Source organism: Cariama cristata, unplaced genomic scaffold (genome assembly GCF_000690535.1).
Source record: "Cariama cristata isolate BGI_N322 unplaced genomic scaffold, ASM69053v1 scaffold34292, whole genome shotgun sequence".
In the NCBI taxonomy this organism is placed as follows: domain Eukaryota; kingdom Metazoa; phylum Chordata; class Aves; order Cariamiformes; family Cariamidae; genus Cariama; species Cariama cristata.
In genome coordinates this window covers 1-15,850 of record NW_009606082.1, presented here as the reverse complement: position 1 = coordinate 15,850, position 15,850 = coordinate 1, and the positions used below count along the sequence as shown (strand labels likewise).

The following is a 15,850-nucleotide window of genomic DNA, read 5'->3' as shown; positions in this document are numbered from 1 at the left end:
AAACTGCTCCCCAGATAAACAGGGAACAACAGAAGCCATTTTGATTTACAGTATTAATGATTTATCAGGTCAAGGTGGAGTATTACCTGTAAGGACTTCTGTTCTTTCAAAGATGCTGCTATTGGATGTGCTTGCCATGGAGATCTTGTTGGACAGGTTCTCTTCAACAGCTACAGCTTTGTCTGGAATGATTTCATTGTCCACCATTGTGTTTTTCTTCTCACCTTCTATCTTTCTCTCAGCATCTCCAGGGATATAGTTGTCAGATATCTACAGAATATAGACAAACCACACCCATCAGTAAGCAGCACTGAGCCTACCCACAGTTGAAAGTAGGAGCGTGTGCAGGGAAAAGAAAGTTTGCTTAGTACATTATGAGTACACTGTTCCTGCTCATGCAGGTAGATTCATCTTGATGCCACGTCTTGCAGGGGGAAGGGTATTCAGAAAGCTTCACAGACAGACCAGACTAGCTACGTGTTCCTTAAAATATGCAGAGGTAATACCTACCACAGGAGTATCCACAGTGGTCAGATATATGGCATCTTCAGAGTCTGAGTAGTCTGCAGAGGAGAAAAAAAAAAAAAAAAAAAAAGGTAAAAAAAATAATAATTGAAGACGACAGTAAGTTTTCCTCTCATTACATTCCATTTTTCCAGAATTCAGACACTTCCCACAATACCAGCAACTGTGGACAAACTCGGAGTCTTGTTCTCTGCTGACTACAATTCCCTCTTGTCTACCAGTACTTCCACCATTTAATGGCTTTGATTGCACAAGACCATGAGATGGAATCTTAAGACCAACACCTCTAGTCCTCAGCTGGATCCATTGGCCCCTGCTGCAGATTATCAGGAGTTGCCCCACGAAGCAGGTCTGCTATAGCTTGCTAAGCTAATGCCAACAGAGGGTAATGCTCTCACCACCCATCCCTAAAGGATAGTTTGCCAACCCTCTAGTTACCTGATCTGCCAAAACATGTCAGACACTGATTTCAGCACTTGTTCTTTCCCTTTTAAAGGGCAAATGTTCACATAAAGGGGACATGGAGCTACAGAAACTGGTTTGGGCAGGGAGCTTTGCATGTCACAGAGAGTTCACTTGAATACCAGTTAGTTCTTTACCTTGTTTGGCCTCAGCCAAGATACGAAGTTTAAGCCTTTTAACACTGCCTCAACAATAGATATTTTATTATTATTATTTTAACTTTCTGAGTTCTTTGGGGTTCAACAAGAAAGAGATCCAGCCAGCACAATGCCTTTTCACTTGCAGTAAGACAAGCTTGGTTGGACTCCATCTGTCCTCCCCGAGTGATTCAACATCACGATACAACCACTTTCACTGTTCTCATCAGTGAGTGACTACGAGTCACATAGCTTTCTCATCTCCACCTGACACTGTAGTTTTCTCTGGAGCTCTAGCTGTGCACTTAGCCCATCACTCATGGGCAGGTGCTAGAAGAGATTTCACAGCATCAACCGAGGGAGATCCATTTCCCCCCCTTCCCCGCTTACCTCCAGACCCAGATGTCTCATCTATATCTAACCCATCAGAAGTTAAGCGAGGCCTGAATTCACCGATGTCTTCATCATCTGGCAAGTCTCCAGAGGCAGGGTAGTCAAGCCATCGGGCATCCATGGTCTCGGTTTCTCTCACCTGTAAACAGGGGGAGAAGTGTTAAGTATCAGGCAATTCCTCAGAAGCATTTCACAAAAGGTCAGGAGTTCAGAGCTTGTGCTGAGCACATCACTTCTATCAGAAGAACATTAAATGCTGAACTTCCTCTCCACCAAAAGCATTATCTTCATCAGCCTGGAAATAGCTGCATTTCCCTAGAATTTCTCAGAACAGAAGTAAAAGCCAGCATGGGAGGGGAATTTCCTGAGGGCTACAGGTTCAGGAGGTTCACTTGAACACACAGGGTGAAGATAACACAACAGGATCCTCATCAGGAGTTTGTAGCAAAAGCATTTTTTCAAATCCCCCCCCCCCCCCCCCTTTCCAATCCAATTGCTCCAGATAAACATCATTGCTCTAGATGAACCTGCTTTGGCAGGGGGTTGGACTAGATGATCTCCAGAAGTCCCTTCCAACACTTACCATTCTGCGATTCCGAAAAGCAACACCTCCAGTTTGCGATAAGGGGGGTTTTGGGAGGACTTGCTATTACCAGAGAAAAAGCCTGGCACCTATAGGTCAGTTTTTTGCATAGCACTGAAGCCTCACGCCAAGGCAATTCACCGCTGCTTGTATTGAGAACAAACCTATTTTATCACCCAAGGGTTAAAAACTGGTCTGTCGGTTCAGCTGAATTGCAGTGCAATATAGTATGACGTTCAAGAGCACTTGCTATCAATAATGACTTGCCCGAAGGAAGAGCTTCCTCTGCCTCACCTCTTAAAATCCAAGTAAACAAACAAGTCTGTAAAACGAAGTCCACAATCCTACAGCCGGGTGACTGCAGTTACAGACACACGTTAGCAAAACTGCAGGAGAGCCTCCCAGAGAATCGACCGTTTGGCCACAATGGCCATTTACGCACCAGAGCTCATTTGCACTTGGACCTTCAAGGAGCCACAAGCCCAAACCTCCTGCCCTCACCAAGGTCATGCAATTTCCCCAGAACTACTTCTCCTCACCCCATAGCCCTGGGGCCAGCCCCGGTGAGGGCACCGCAGCTATGAGCTCTCGAGTTGCTCAACACCAGCCCAGTAGCTCCAGATGCTTCTACAGCCATGAAGTCATCGCCATGGTGGGGGACTCGACCCCCTCCCCTACAGCGAGAAGCACAATGCAGATGGATGGGTCCATAGCTAAGGGCTAAGCTGTCAACATTTTTTCATGCTGTCCCCACAGAAAGACTGGAAAGTCTTTGTAAAGGTTTATCTGCCCAAGAGAATGTTTTTACAACATCCCTTTACTCCACAGTCCTGCACATCCCATAGCTGCTCTTAACGTACAGGTTTATCACGAGCTACAGTCTCACAGGGGGTGAAGATCAGGGACTCGTGGGGATAGATGAAGCTGGGTGGCACCACCCGAGCCCCAGCATTTGCTGCTTCACTGGGGCACCAGCAAGACCCTGAGGGGCTGGGATCAGCCTCCCCGCTCGCCCAGCCAGCTGTGGCCCATCCTACGGCCCAGCGGTGACACCGACCGACAAAATACATCCACTACTGATCTCACAAGTGAAGGCCAACGATCGGCCACAAGCCATGCGTCAGCTTCCTTTGCCCACAGCCCCGGCCCAGATTTCCCTGCCCATTACCATACTGGTTTTGCCACCAACAAGGCCTTGTGGTCAGGACAAGATGTTTCTCTTTTTGCATAAGGAGCAGTGGCTATTAGATGTGCTTTTCATTAGCTTATGGAGGCATCTTTGGTTTCCCCAGCAACTCTGCTGGAGGATAACCAAATGAACAGCCCGGAGGGCACGAAGAGCTGAGGCCAGCTCTCCTCCTAGACCCCCTGTCTCCACTCTGCCTGACCCTGGCACTAGGTGATGGGAATAGGGCTGGGGAGGAAGGCCAGCTGGGAAGAAATCCCCTCCCAGCCTGGAACTAGGCATTCCTAACATTACGGATCACTCGCTCCAAGGCAAATTCATTTCAAGATATGTGAAACCCAGCCAAAGCCAGACCTGCAATGGAAACTGCTGCCAGCATGCAGTAGCTGTTCCCAGGACAGCTTCTGGCCATTTCATCAAGGGGCAGGCAGAGCCCAGATCCCAGCGCTGGGGAGCACGTTTGCTGCAGATCTGTATAACCTGGCTGCCGTGCCAGGGTAGATCAATGTTGGCAAGAGCGGGGCACCAAGCCGCACCCCTGTGCCAGCTCACACCATGCCTCATGATGAATCATGGCCAGCTAATGTCCGAACAAGGGCGGCTCAAGAAAACCCGTTTTTAAGCCATGGAGTGGCTGGACAGCAGGCTGGCCTTATCAGATCAGCCCAGCCATGAGCAAAGCAGTGGCAGATAGCCACGGTGATTAGTACATACTGCGGAATGCACCAGGTTTGGCTATCCAAAAACCCTATTTAAATCAGGACAGACAGTGTTTACAAGCCAGAGGACATAATAAGGAAATTACTGACTCACAAGCATAAATAAGATTATATGGGAGCGTTCCCTGAACTCACTCTTCATCATCCTCTTGAACAAGGACAGGGAAGTTCCCGGAAACCATGAGAGCTTCTCAAACCATACGGGAAACTTTTCTTGTGGGTAGCGAGCCTGATTTTACAGATTCACCTGCCAGGGAAGTCAGAGGGCTGCTGGGCACCTCCATACTTACCCTCCAGGTTTCAAGACATGCTCTCCTAGGCAGCAGGCTCCTACTGGGAGCTGGGGCATGGGCAGCTCCAGGAGGAGTTAACACTGGAGTGAGTGCTCGCAGGGCAGGTCTGGAGCAGGCACATTCCTCACATACACACCTGGGAGAGGGCACACAGGCACTTTCACAGACTTAAAAGCAAAGGCTGTGGGCTTCCCAAGTGCCACATAAAGAGCTCCCTGGAGTATTGCTTAAAAAATGCATCCCTTTCCAAGAGGATTCAGTCCTCCCTACAGCTCGGCTACCAGGTGAAGAGGCACCACGGAAGGTGCCTGTGCATCCTCTCGGCTGGTAGGCTGCCGCCAAGAAGAAAAAGCTAGAAGACTGCTGCAGGATGAGGGTCAGCCTTTGCTGAGTGGTCTCTGGCCACATTCAGCTTAACATCATCTGCAACTGCCAGCTGGAGAGGGGCACCAGCACTGCTCTGAATCTGCTTTCCACCACCTGTTATCCCAGCACTGGAGCTGGGCCAGAGACTTGCTGGGAGAGTCGGACTGGGCAACTGCACAGCCCCACCTCGCCCCCGGCAGCTGAAGTCGAGCCCTACTATTAATATGCTCCTCTCTAGAAGGGGCCTGTACAGAAATCAACCTTTTCTGCAGGAGTCTAGTTCCAGGATTTCTTTCTCGTGTTAAGCGGCTTTATCCCCAGTAAGCACCAAGGGAGATTAACAAATGCGCTGGGGAGCAGCAGCTTTTCCTGCCTGCCAGTGGCAAAAAAAATGAGTTTATTCCCTGCCAGACAACCAGCACGTCAGGCACGTGAACTATGAGCGTCATTCCTGGAAAAGCTGGGCACAGAGGTCTCATGTTTGAGCCCGAGACAGGCTGCACTACTGGATGAAGCCAGACACTGTTTGCTCAGTTCAGGCACAGGAATCGCACCCCTCGCACCCCATGCAGGGGCTTGCAGCCCTGCTGTGCTCCGTCCCTAGCCCACCCCACTCCGTTTTGTGCTTCTGGGGCATTCACTTACAGCCCCAGCATACCACTAGCCTCTTCTCAAAGCAAGAGCATCTATTTATTGAGGTAGCAAGCAAAGTTTCTGTCCAATGTGTGAATTTCCCCAGCCGCTGGCTAGTTCTGGGAAATAACAAACCCAGGCAGCTTGCCTGCCCTGGCCCACGCATCCTCACCACAACGTTTGCAAACCCTTTCATAAAAACCCAAATGATGTTTTGGGACAGAGACAAAGTCTTCCAGACGTGGAACTGTCTTTTACGGCTGGCCCTCGTCTCTGATCAAACACGCTGGAGTTCATTAAAAGCTTCTTTGAAGGGTCACAGCCAGGAAGCTGCAAAGGGAGTGAGACTTGCAGAGACTTGGGCATCCAAAGCGCAGAGAGCTCTTTATCAAGTTTGTAACTTTGGTGTGGAGACCCAGCGCTTGCTCCTGCTTCTCCCTCCCCAACACTGTGTACACAAGCCTAGGAGTAAACAGGAGCAAGGTGAAAGTCAATCTTTCCCAGACAAAAGCACATGGAGCTGGGCCAGCCTGGGAGGTGGCAGAAGAGGGGGCAGAGGTGCAGACCTGTTAACTCTTTGTAGCCTGCAGGGATAAATAAACGTGAGCTGCTCTTGGGGCTCTTCTCAGGTGCTCTGTACTAGGGGACAGTTGTACAGATCACCTCGTTTCACTTCACCAAGCAGTATTACACAAAATATCTTTCCCAGACCTATGCTGTCACGGGCAGATGTCACCTCACACCACCAAAACACACATCTGGATCGGCTTAGATCAGAAAGGGTTCCTGGACAACATGAGCAGCTGCCCACACGGCCCAGCCTTGCAGCCTGGTTATTAAGAGATCATCTCGCAAAGCCACCACCCCGGCCCTCGTGCTGTCCTGCATCACGAACTAAAGAACACCGAATCTAATGGGGCCTTTCCAGTGCAAGGATGCAAAGCTCTGTAAACCACCAAGCCCAAGAGAGGGGATTTCCATACAGTTCACTTACACTGAGCTCTTGCAGGAGCACACAAACCAGGAAGGTTTTAAAGCTCACGCAAAGCGGGCAAAGGAGCAGGGGTTAGGAGCTGAGCTCACCCCCTTGAAGCACGCCAGCCCCCCGAAAGCAGAGAAGCAGAGGAGCCACACAGTGTGGGAAATGGGGTGGCTCAGATGGGTACGAGTGAGCCCAGGAGAGCTGACCTCCAAGGGAGGCAGCCCTGCAGCGAGGTAACAGGCAAAGACAGCTCTGTCTTCCCATCTTAGTGAACATTAAAAGAAAGTTATTAGAAGTGACATGAGCTTCCAGCAGAGGCAGTTCCTGCCAGAGTAGTAAGGGAAGGGTCTATATTTCCCCCAAAACACGCTTTACCGCCTCCTCCATGTCTGTGTAGGGGCGAGGGGGAAAGTCACTTTTGTCCTGAGAGTAAAGCAAATATCAATATTTCAATCTAGGTCACACCTAACTCCTTGAACATATCAGCCACATTTTTTTCAAAAAAAAAAAAAAAAAAAAAATCTACTTGGGCCAACTCCTTGTGCCCAAGCGGGTACCATTTTACCTCTCAGTCCTGGTCAGTCTGTCCCACATAATTTGCAACACACACAGCCCACACTGGCCTTTGTGCCAAGGGACAGAAGCTAAACAGTTCCGATCCGAGCACATGTGTGTATTTAGCTGCATGACAGGCTCACCCCGAGGCTTCCAGACGTGGTTAAATACTACTGTGCCTTTGCTCAACGCTTTTCAAGCAGTCTTAGAGCTGGACCATAGGCACAGTGGCTTTGGGTAAAGCCAGCCCTGCCCATCTCCTCTCCGACAGCCACTGTACAAGTGCACTCCCATCACAGTGAGCCACAAAGGTAAATCCGTAACACTTCTGAGGGGGAAATCAGAGACAGAAGCATAGACCAGAGCTTGCAGGCAGCTCCTGGCTGGCAGCAGGGGATAGCTCTGCATCTCCAGTACCCCAGACTAGTTACTGCGTACTATCTCTTTGTGCATCTTACCAAACAGGGGAAAAAACATATTTATTTTTTGAATTGTGCTCAGTAATACAGGCAAGGAGCAGGGTCTCCCTTAATAAGACAGAGGAAGAGCAACGTGCAGGCTGACGCACTGTTCAGCTGGTAAAAGTGTCACTCATTCAAGGCAACTTACAAGAAGCATCCCCAGTCCCTGTCCGACCAGGTATCCATCTCCCTGCAGCCACATAACCAGTCCTGCGTGCTCACACTCAGCAGCCCATGTGCTATGTGGGGGAAAGCGCAGTAACGCACGTCCAGCACTAACACAGCCTCGGCCTGGGTCACTCCCCGACTTGTCCCTGCTCCCCCGTGTGATGCTTTAAGCTCCGCTGCCGCAAGCAGCTCTCCTGGGGGCTCATGCGGCAGTGGAGGCATAATCCCCGTGACAATTACACCCTAATCCCGGGCTCTGGAGAGCGACCCGCTGTCACGGGTGCCTCCCCTGTGGCAGGGATGAATCCTTCCAGGATCTACTTGCTCTAAATAGACTTCCCTGTACTTACAAAGTCAAACCTCAGCTACCTTTTAACTCACGTGCATTTGCTTACACACTGCTTGCTCTCTTCAGACCACGCCGTACGCGTGTGCCTTTCAGGCCATGCCGTAGAAGCAAGCAGGAGGAGGATGGAGAGATTACAAAGGAATGAATTCTTGTTTAACTGCTCTTGCCCGATTATCAACCAAGAGCAAAGCCATAAAAATTGAGTCCTTTGCCAGACAGGCACATGCTGGAATCTGTTTACTGCAAGGGTGGCAAAACAGCTGCTCTAAATACTGGATGCCCAGCTCCAGAGACCTACAGAGCCGAGCGGGAAGGAGAGGACTCCTTGCCCCCTCCAGCTAGAGGAGATAAAGCTCAGCAGGCAGTTGCAGATGGCTGCGTGTCAATCACTTGCCCTGAAGCAAATAAAGATAAGGTTCAGAGGAAAACTGCAGGAGGGGAAAGCAGGAGCTCTCATGTGACTCAGGAGGAAAACAACTGCGGCAGAGACATTTCGCGCCCCTGAAAGGTTCTACTGGTCACAGGCAGTGATACACACCTACTTCATAAAGAGATTGTGTTTGTTACGGTATTTACAAATCTGATCATAGGTATTTCATACACTTCACCTCTCAGTTCAGAAGTTGGAGAAATCTATTCAAGGTTAAAAAAGGAATTCAGTTTTTCAGCCTCACGACTCACTCTGAGTTGCCCTACTCTATACCAGGAGGCTCCTATTGCATCCTTGTCCGTGGAAGAAAAAAAGGATATAAAGGCCCCAGCAAAGCAGCTTTTCCATCCAGTAGCTTTTTACCACCATGCTGATACTTCAGGTGTGGGATATTTCATATATCATATTTCCCCCTCATGCCAGGGAGAGAACTACCCTCACTGCCCTTTCCTAGAATACAGCTACACCCTAATATTTCCCTGGACACGCACACAAGCAGAATTTCCACTTGGCAAGAAATGCATGACGTGCATTTTTGGGATCTTTATGCTCCCTCATGTCAGAGTGTTAACAAAATTAAGCCATGCAGACACCCAACTTCAAAGGGTGCCTTTCCTAGCTGGCTCACCATTCAGCTAATCTCAGCTTGTTTGTACAGTCAAGATTCCCAATGCTGTGCCCCAAGTGCTTCCCCTCCCACAAGCCATTTTAATCTAATCAGAAGTAGTAGCCCAAAGAATTAGGCTTGGCAGAGCAAAACCACCTGGGCTAGCACAGTTACGCTATTTAAAGTTTTGCTCTGTTGGCAAATTTACCAGCAAAAAATTGTAGCAGAGGAAGTTATCAGCACAAAAGCACTCGAGACAGGGTAGCCGTACCACTCTGCTATCAGGCTATACCCGTGTAAGCATTTATACAAACAAAGTTTTCAACAGCAAGGATTTTCCTAGTTAGCTACAGCAGCAGAGGCTGGGTTTTCAGTGTGTGCGGGGTTTTTTTGTTGTTTTGTTTGTTTTTTTAATAAAGACATTCCTGACTTGTGCAGAGGTTGCCTTGGCTTGGGCCCAGAAAGCAGTAGACACAGCATGTGCTATTGAGGATAATGCAGCTGTACTTTGGGAAACCTGTCACTCCTGGGAGCATTTTCTTCTCTTGGAGAGCTCTGGACTCCCAGCCAGGCTTCCTCCCCTCTCCGAGCAGGGGGTGAGCAGCTGGCTGCAGTTTTCCAGCCCTCCCTGACCACATCTCTGCACCCGCACTGTCACAGCCAGGAGCAGAGGGACCCAGCTATTGTTTTGGTCACTCCTTCCTTGGCTCTGCAAAGCCTGCGCTCGGCTGGACTAGCAAGTCATTTAGTAACCAACGCGCAGAACCAGCTTCTCATACTCAGCCTCAGGAAATTTGGAATTAGCGCCAAGAACAGCCCGCACATAAACAGTCTCCTGCAAGATCCTGGCTCCAGAGTCTGCTCCACTGCACGCTGTGGATTTGCAATAAATATTTATCTCGCTGGGGAACAGAGCCTTCTAAGCAAAAGCTCCTGACATCAGTAAGGACTGTATTTCCATTTGGGGGAGAGTAGAAGTTTCTCTGTTTTTCAAGGGGGACACTAGCCCATAAAAGAAGCTTCTGCCACCCTCCTAGCACCACGCTGGCCAGGGTCCGTCCTTTCACCTGTGGGTCCCACTCCTCTCCAGGCCAGCGCGGCAGCACCCATCACACCAGGCACCCTCCTTCCAGCCATGCTCCCTTCACTCACCTCGCCTTATGCGCCAAGATTTCTGCCTACTGTGTCATGCAGGCCATTTTGGTGCGAGTCCAAGGCAGGCATTTTCAAAGTCATTAATGCATGTTAACATTTATTTTTATTGCTATAGTTTGACTGTAATGGCAGCTAAAGGGTAGAGTTAGCCTCGCAGCAAGGTAAACAGGGCAAGGCCACGGTGCTTTGTATTCAAGCTTTACAGCAGACAGCAGCACAGTTTTAGTTTAACTGCGGTAGAGAGACCTCTTCCCCTTCAGCAGTTGAGGTACAGCAACATCAGAAGAGATAAATCCTTCCCATGACAGGCTTTGCTTTCCCTGACAGAATGCAATTTGTTTAAACAAGAAGAAACCTTGGTTTTGCTTGACATGACACTAGCTGTTTGGGTAACAGTGCTACAGTCTCCCAGTCTCCTTCCCACCCCAAGGAGTGGCTCTCTGAGATTTTAATTAACTGCTTTGATTTTTAAGTTATCCCAATAATTTGTCTAACAGCCTCTTGGCATTTTATAAGCAGAGTCTCAGCCTCAAAGGATTTAAGGATAAAACTGACAAGAGTGCATGTTTCCAGCAAAAACAAGACTTTTACAAGAAGGGTATTTTTGAAGTCAGACAGCCTTCAGAAATTGAGAGGGACGCAGCTACATCTTGCGTGTTTTCCCCTCCTACGCTGACATTTTCTCCACATTCAGGACTAAGTATTTAACCCCCTCTTTTGAGACTTTCCACTCCTGTAGCTTGCTTTGAACGCTTTCAGTCATTTCAGATAATACTGCTACTTTCCTCTCTCTCCGCCATGCAGCTCTCATTTCCAACTGTATCTGTTTGAAAATGCAGCAACCACAGAGCTGACAGAGCAAGTCAGTGGCTGCTCAAGACAATGCCATTTTCTGATCTGCCTTTGCCAACACCAACTCAGCTACTGGCAGCAGTCATATGTCAGAGCCCGATAGCTTTTTTTGCCCATCCTAGCCACAACCCAAGGCCGATTAGACGAGAGGCAGCAGTGAAGGTGCTTGGTGCCACGGGCAGCACAGACCCTCTGCCAAGCAGCACTAGTTTTGCTTGTCCCCCCTTTTCCAACCCCGTAAGAAGAGATTCACCTCTGTGCTACAGCATCTCAGAAGTCCGAGTCATTGCTTTGGGTAAGGGGCCAGGGCCATTACTCAGAAGGTGACAGCAGAGTCTCCGGGAGCTGCAAGGCCAGGCAAGTGCCAGAAACCCTGAGTCAGAGCAAGACTGCTGCAAGCCAGGGCTGACGGCAATACACAGCAGAGCTGGTCAGAGGCAGCAGGATTTACTGGACAACCGTTCAGGCACATAGTTAAAGAAAAAAAAAAAACACCACCAAACTAGAAGTCTGAACTAATCTAGAAGTGCAGCCCTAACACCTCACTGACGTAGGATCTTTTATAGCCCCTCGGAGCAGTAGCTTATTACAAGTTAAAGAGTTTAACTAGGTTGCTGTGCCTATTCAGTGCCACCAAGCCCACTCTCATCACAAGAGTCTCATTCTAGTGCAACTCATTTGAATCCTTAATCTAAAGTATTTGCATTCCACCAAGTCTCAGACGAACAGCCATGCATGGTCTGCAACAGCAGCCCCAAGGTCTGGCGTACACAGGGTTTGTCCCCACCGGTTTTGTAGTGCTTCAACTGTGTTAGCTTCTAGTTTGAGGCTGCAAAAGCAGCACAACCCCGCTGTGGTTACAGGGCATAAAGGACGAAGCTGTACTGAATCGGGGGGAGAGAATGCAGCTGCCAGGATCTAAGAGCAGGCTGAAGAGGACAAATGTTAACTCAAGAGCAAGGAAGTGTTTTGAAGGATGGACACTGCATTTTGTCTAGCCAAAGTGGTAAATGGGGAGTTCTGCGGGATCAGTGAGCCACAATAACTCCATCAAGTCATCTTACAGGTCAGCTTAGGTTATTTACATTGCAGACCATAGAACCATAGTTATCATGCCTCCCTTATTGGTACAGTTGCTATCACTGAATTTAAGGAAAAAAAAAAAAAAAGTTGGTTTAAAAGTCCATCAATCCATCCGTTTGAGGGAGAACAACTTAACACACACAAATGCAACACAACCTAGTGTTAACTTACAACCAAGTAGTTTCAAGCAGCCAGCACATTTTCAACAGAGCATTTACCAGCACCAGGAGTCAGAGGGGAGGGAAAAGCAGCTGCAGGAGTTGTGCTGAAGTCTGCATGCCGAGCAGCCAGCCAGGGTCCCTCCTCTCCATGGTCAGTCTGAAAGTCAAGTTAGCAGTTTCCAGCTTGTGGTGAAAGCAGGACACAAGTCTATCAAGAAGGCAGTAAGCCACCACAGGAAAACCATGGCAAGATCACATTAGGCTCCACTTCAGGTATCTGAGAGGAGCAAATGGCCTCCCCACCCCAACCATTCAGACAGCTCAAGGCAATAGTAAAGCCATTAACAGAGGCTTGGAGGGGAGGGAAGAGGGCTAGACACATCGGAAAAAAACATTTTCACTGTTATTGGACTGGATACAGGTCTTGGCAGGACCTCCAAGTGCCAAGGCCTTGGGCAGGAAAGAGAGCAATCACATTGGCTAACAGCCTTGACTTCCTAGAGTGAATTAGTCTCTGGTATCGTGAGTCTGAAAAGTACCAAGTTCTGCCCCAATTTGCCTCTTGCATAAGCTGTTCGGAAAACTCTGAACCACAAGAAAGTGTTCTCCAGCATGGGAGCTGGCAGGGACTTAGGATAGATGAGAACTGGGCAGCAGCGCTTTTTCCCTGACTGTGCCCCAAGCACTGCGGGGGTGACTGCTCCCACCCGTGTGGGTACCTCCATGTCCAGCATGGACAAGGTGCTGCGCCGCAGAGGGACTGTGCACCCCTGAACTCCCACCCCACAAACTGTGCATGCAGTTCGACAAGGTACAAGGTGCTAGAGAGGCTATTTCTTTCTACACATTACAGATGTTTCATCCCAACAGCCAGCTCTAGGTTTGGCTACCAGAACTCATGGGCTCCTTCCCTTCAGGACTAAGGGATATCACCTTAGACACTAATTTTGCTGCTCTGTGTTTTAGGGAGGCTGAAGCAAAGCAAAGATTTGCTCTACATGTTCAGCTGCCCCATGAGTTTGCCAAGTCAGAAGGTAAAATAAAGTAAAACGTGCAGATAGCAATGTCTTGATTTGATTGGGAGGGACAGATGAGAAACTGGGCAAAGAGCAGAAAGAACAGGCCTCGGGGATCAATGGCAGCAGGACAAGCCAAACCGGTTTTAACATTAATAATGCTGCACTACTTTCCAAACACAGCTATCATCAACAAGACACCAGCTTTGCCAATCAGGAGGCCTCCAAGCATGATTGCTTTAAACCAGCAAACAGAGCCCACAAACAGCACGAAGCCTCCCCCCTCTCCCAAAGCAATCCTCTGCCAGCAGCTTCTGGGTTGGATTTCGGCTTGTCTATACTGCTAAGGACACACAAGCACAATGCAGTACTGCATCAAGACCTTTTCTGCATACTTGAAGGCAAAGAAGTAGGACAGCTGCAATGAGCTTGCAGCCCATTAGCACTGCTAGGGCCCTGCTGAGCTCAGGGCACTCAGAGCCCTCTCGCAGCTCAGACAAACGCAGGAGCAGCCCAAGCCTGCAGCAAGCAGACAGCTCTGCCACCGGGGAATACCCCCTGCTTCCCTCCTGTGCTGCCAGCAGCACTTTTAGATGCTAAAAGTGCAGGGAGAGCTCAACAACGCTACTCTGCTCAAGCAAGGCAGACCTCGAGTCCTTCGTCAGCTCCACTGAGCCCATGTCTTGGCTGCATCGGTGGCTTTCTGCCCATCCCCAGCTGCAGGGCCCAAAAGCATATTCTGCAGGAACTCCATCCTTGCAGAGCACAAACAGAGCGGAGCACCCTGCCCGCACAGTCTTTGCTTTCTAAAGCACTCAACCAGAGAGGGCCGGGGACCACCGGTAAACATCAGGCTTCAGCTCCAGCCTCCCTCCACCCCACGGGAAGAAGACGATGTTCTCGCACAAAGCTGCTGAGCTGTCGTAACACAACCCACCCACAGCCAAAGCACCGACGTCACACTTCGGCACTTCAGCAATATTCCCCACCCTCTTACACATCCAAGATTGCTTCACGTGGAGAAATCCCATCTATACCAGAAAGCCACACAAGGGGAAAGGAGCCAAGGCATTTTTGTTTGCACAGGCTTGGGGAAATATTCAAGCACCGAATCACCCTCAAAAGCCATGCTCTTACATAAGCACAAGAAATACAATCCTTGTCTTGTTAAGAAACGGCTACCTGTCTTCACCCTGCCCGCACAGAAAAACTAAGAGCCACATGCTGTGCAGTCCAGCATGCTTTAGCAGTGCTATTAAAAAAATAAATAAATAAAAATAATATGGGAGGAGCACCAGCACAACTCTCCCAAACAGTGCGTCATCATCATCTCCCCAGCAGCCGGTAACCCAAACAATTTGTTTGGATAAGGCTTTATAGTAGGGCAGTGTTACTTCTCAACCATACACTCCATCTTAGGTAGCTTAAAAGATACAGACCAATACTCTGTACAAGTTCTATATAAGGATTAACAGAATACATCTGTGCAAAATTTGTTGTCTTTGCAGAAATCTGATGCTTGCAGACCACTCAGTTCCCCAGGGACACAAAAGTTGCATTTTATACCAAACATGGTCAATGCAACTTCCAGATGCTGTCTGCCCCAAAGGTTTGCCCTACTAGTTTGGGCCAGTTTCTCAAACAAGCAATTCACGTGCTTAATAGCAGGGATAAAGACACCAGATTAAAGCGGATTGGGGCTGGTTAGTCTTGGCAAAGAGTAGCTGACAATTACTACAGATGCTCTCTGTGGGAGTTTTCGTACTCTACAACCAGCAACCCCCCAGCCCCATGTCCCTGTTAGAGAGCAACCGAGCAGCAGAGCTTGATCACTTCTGATCTGCTCACCCAGCCTTCGGTCCAGAACGAATCAATGTGGATGATTAAGCCTAGTTTTGAGAACCCTGATCTCCTGCAGTTACCTTGATCTCAGCAGCTCTTTCAGGCTAGCAGAGGAATCTGCCCTGACTGCACTATCAGCAAGATAGACATAATACAAAAACAAACAGCAGGGAAGGTAGAATCCCAAAATCTCTGTTTCACCACGAAGACCCCACATGCGCCCAGCTTGAAGCATCCAAACCATTTCACCTCATGATATATATAAGAGACTCTTAAACCCTCCATGGTAAAGCATCATTTTTCACTCCCATGTGGAAGCAAGGAAGGTTTGATACACATAGAAAGACACCAGGTACTGGCACAACCAAACTCAAGTAAGACTGGAAAGCCTACCCAGGTGCTGTACTGCATTGCACGCACCTAACCCATCACACATTCACAATAAAAGAGGGATTAAAGGACTTAAGTCCATGACCAGCAGTTGGAGATCAAAGCTGTAATGGAGAGCCGTTCATTGTCTATCATGTACCCTTGTACCCCGTACTGCTCTAATTCCACCAGCCCTGATTACAGAAGAGCGATGATGCTCAGCAGTGCGTAGGGGGGAGGACGGGATAGGTGAGGAGCGGCACAACCGCCGGGCCAGCTAGCGACGAAGACAGAGGTCCACACTGGGCAGGACTGGGCAGGACAACGCTGCTTTGGCATCAAACGGATGAAGCCATGTGCAAGTCAGGAAGGAGGCAGGGGAACCAGAGGAAGGAATGGGAACTGCCCTATTGCCATTAATCCATTTTACCCCCCCTCTTCGTTCCCCGGAGGAGGACAGAGGCCGGGGACAGACCCGGGGCAGGCAGCAGTGGCATCAGCTCTCAGGCTACCAGCGAGTGGG

At 49.2% G+C, this 15,850-nt stretch overlaps 1 protein-coding gene across 1 annotated transcript in view; it reads right to left on the bottom strand.

The window, feature by feature from the left end:
• SDC4 (syndecan 4) overlaps nucleotides 1-6,839 on the bottom strand; it is an 8,871-nt gene extending 2,032 nt beyond the window's left edge. Inside the window, exons 1-4 of the mRNA XM_009696233.1 lie at nucleotides 6,816-6,839; nucleotides 1,515-1,656; nucleotides 511-563; nucleotides 87-270 (exon numbers count right to left, since the gene is read on the bottom strand). Coding sequence (XP_009694535.1) covers nucleotides 87-270; nucleotides 511-563; nucleotides 1,515-1,656; nucleotides 6,816-6,839 — 403 coding nt within the window. The remainder of the gene's footprint in view (nucleotides 1-86; nucleotides 271-510; nucleotides 564-1,514; nucleotides 1,657-6,815) is intronic.
• Between the last annotated feature and the right edge of the window lie 9,011 nt (nucleotides 6,840-15,850).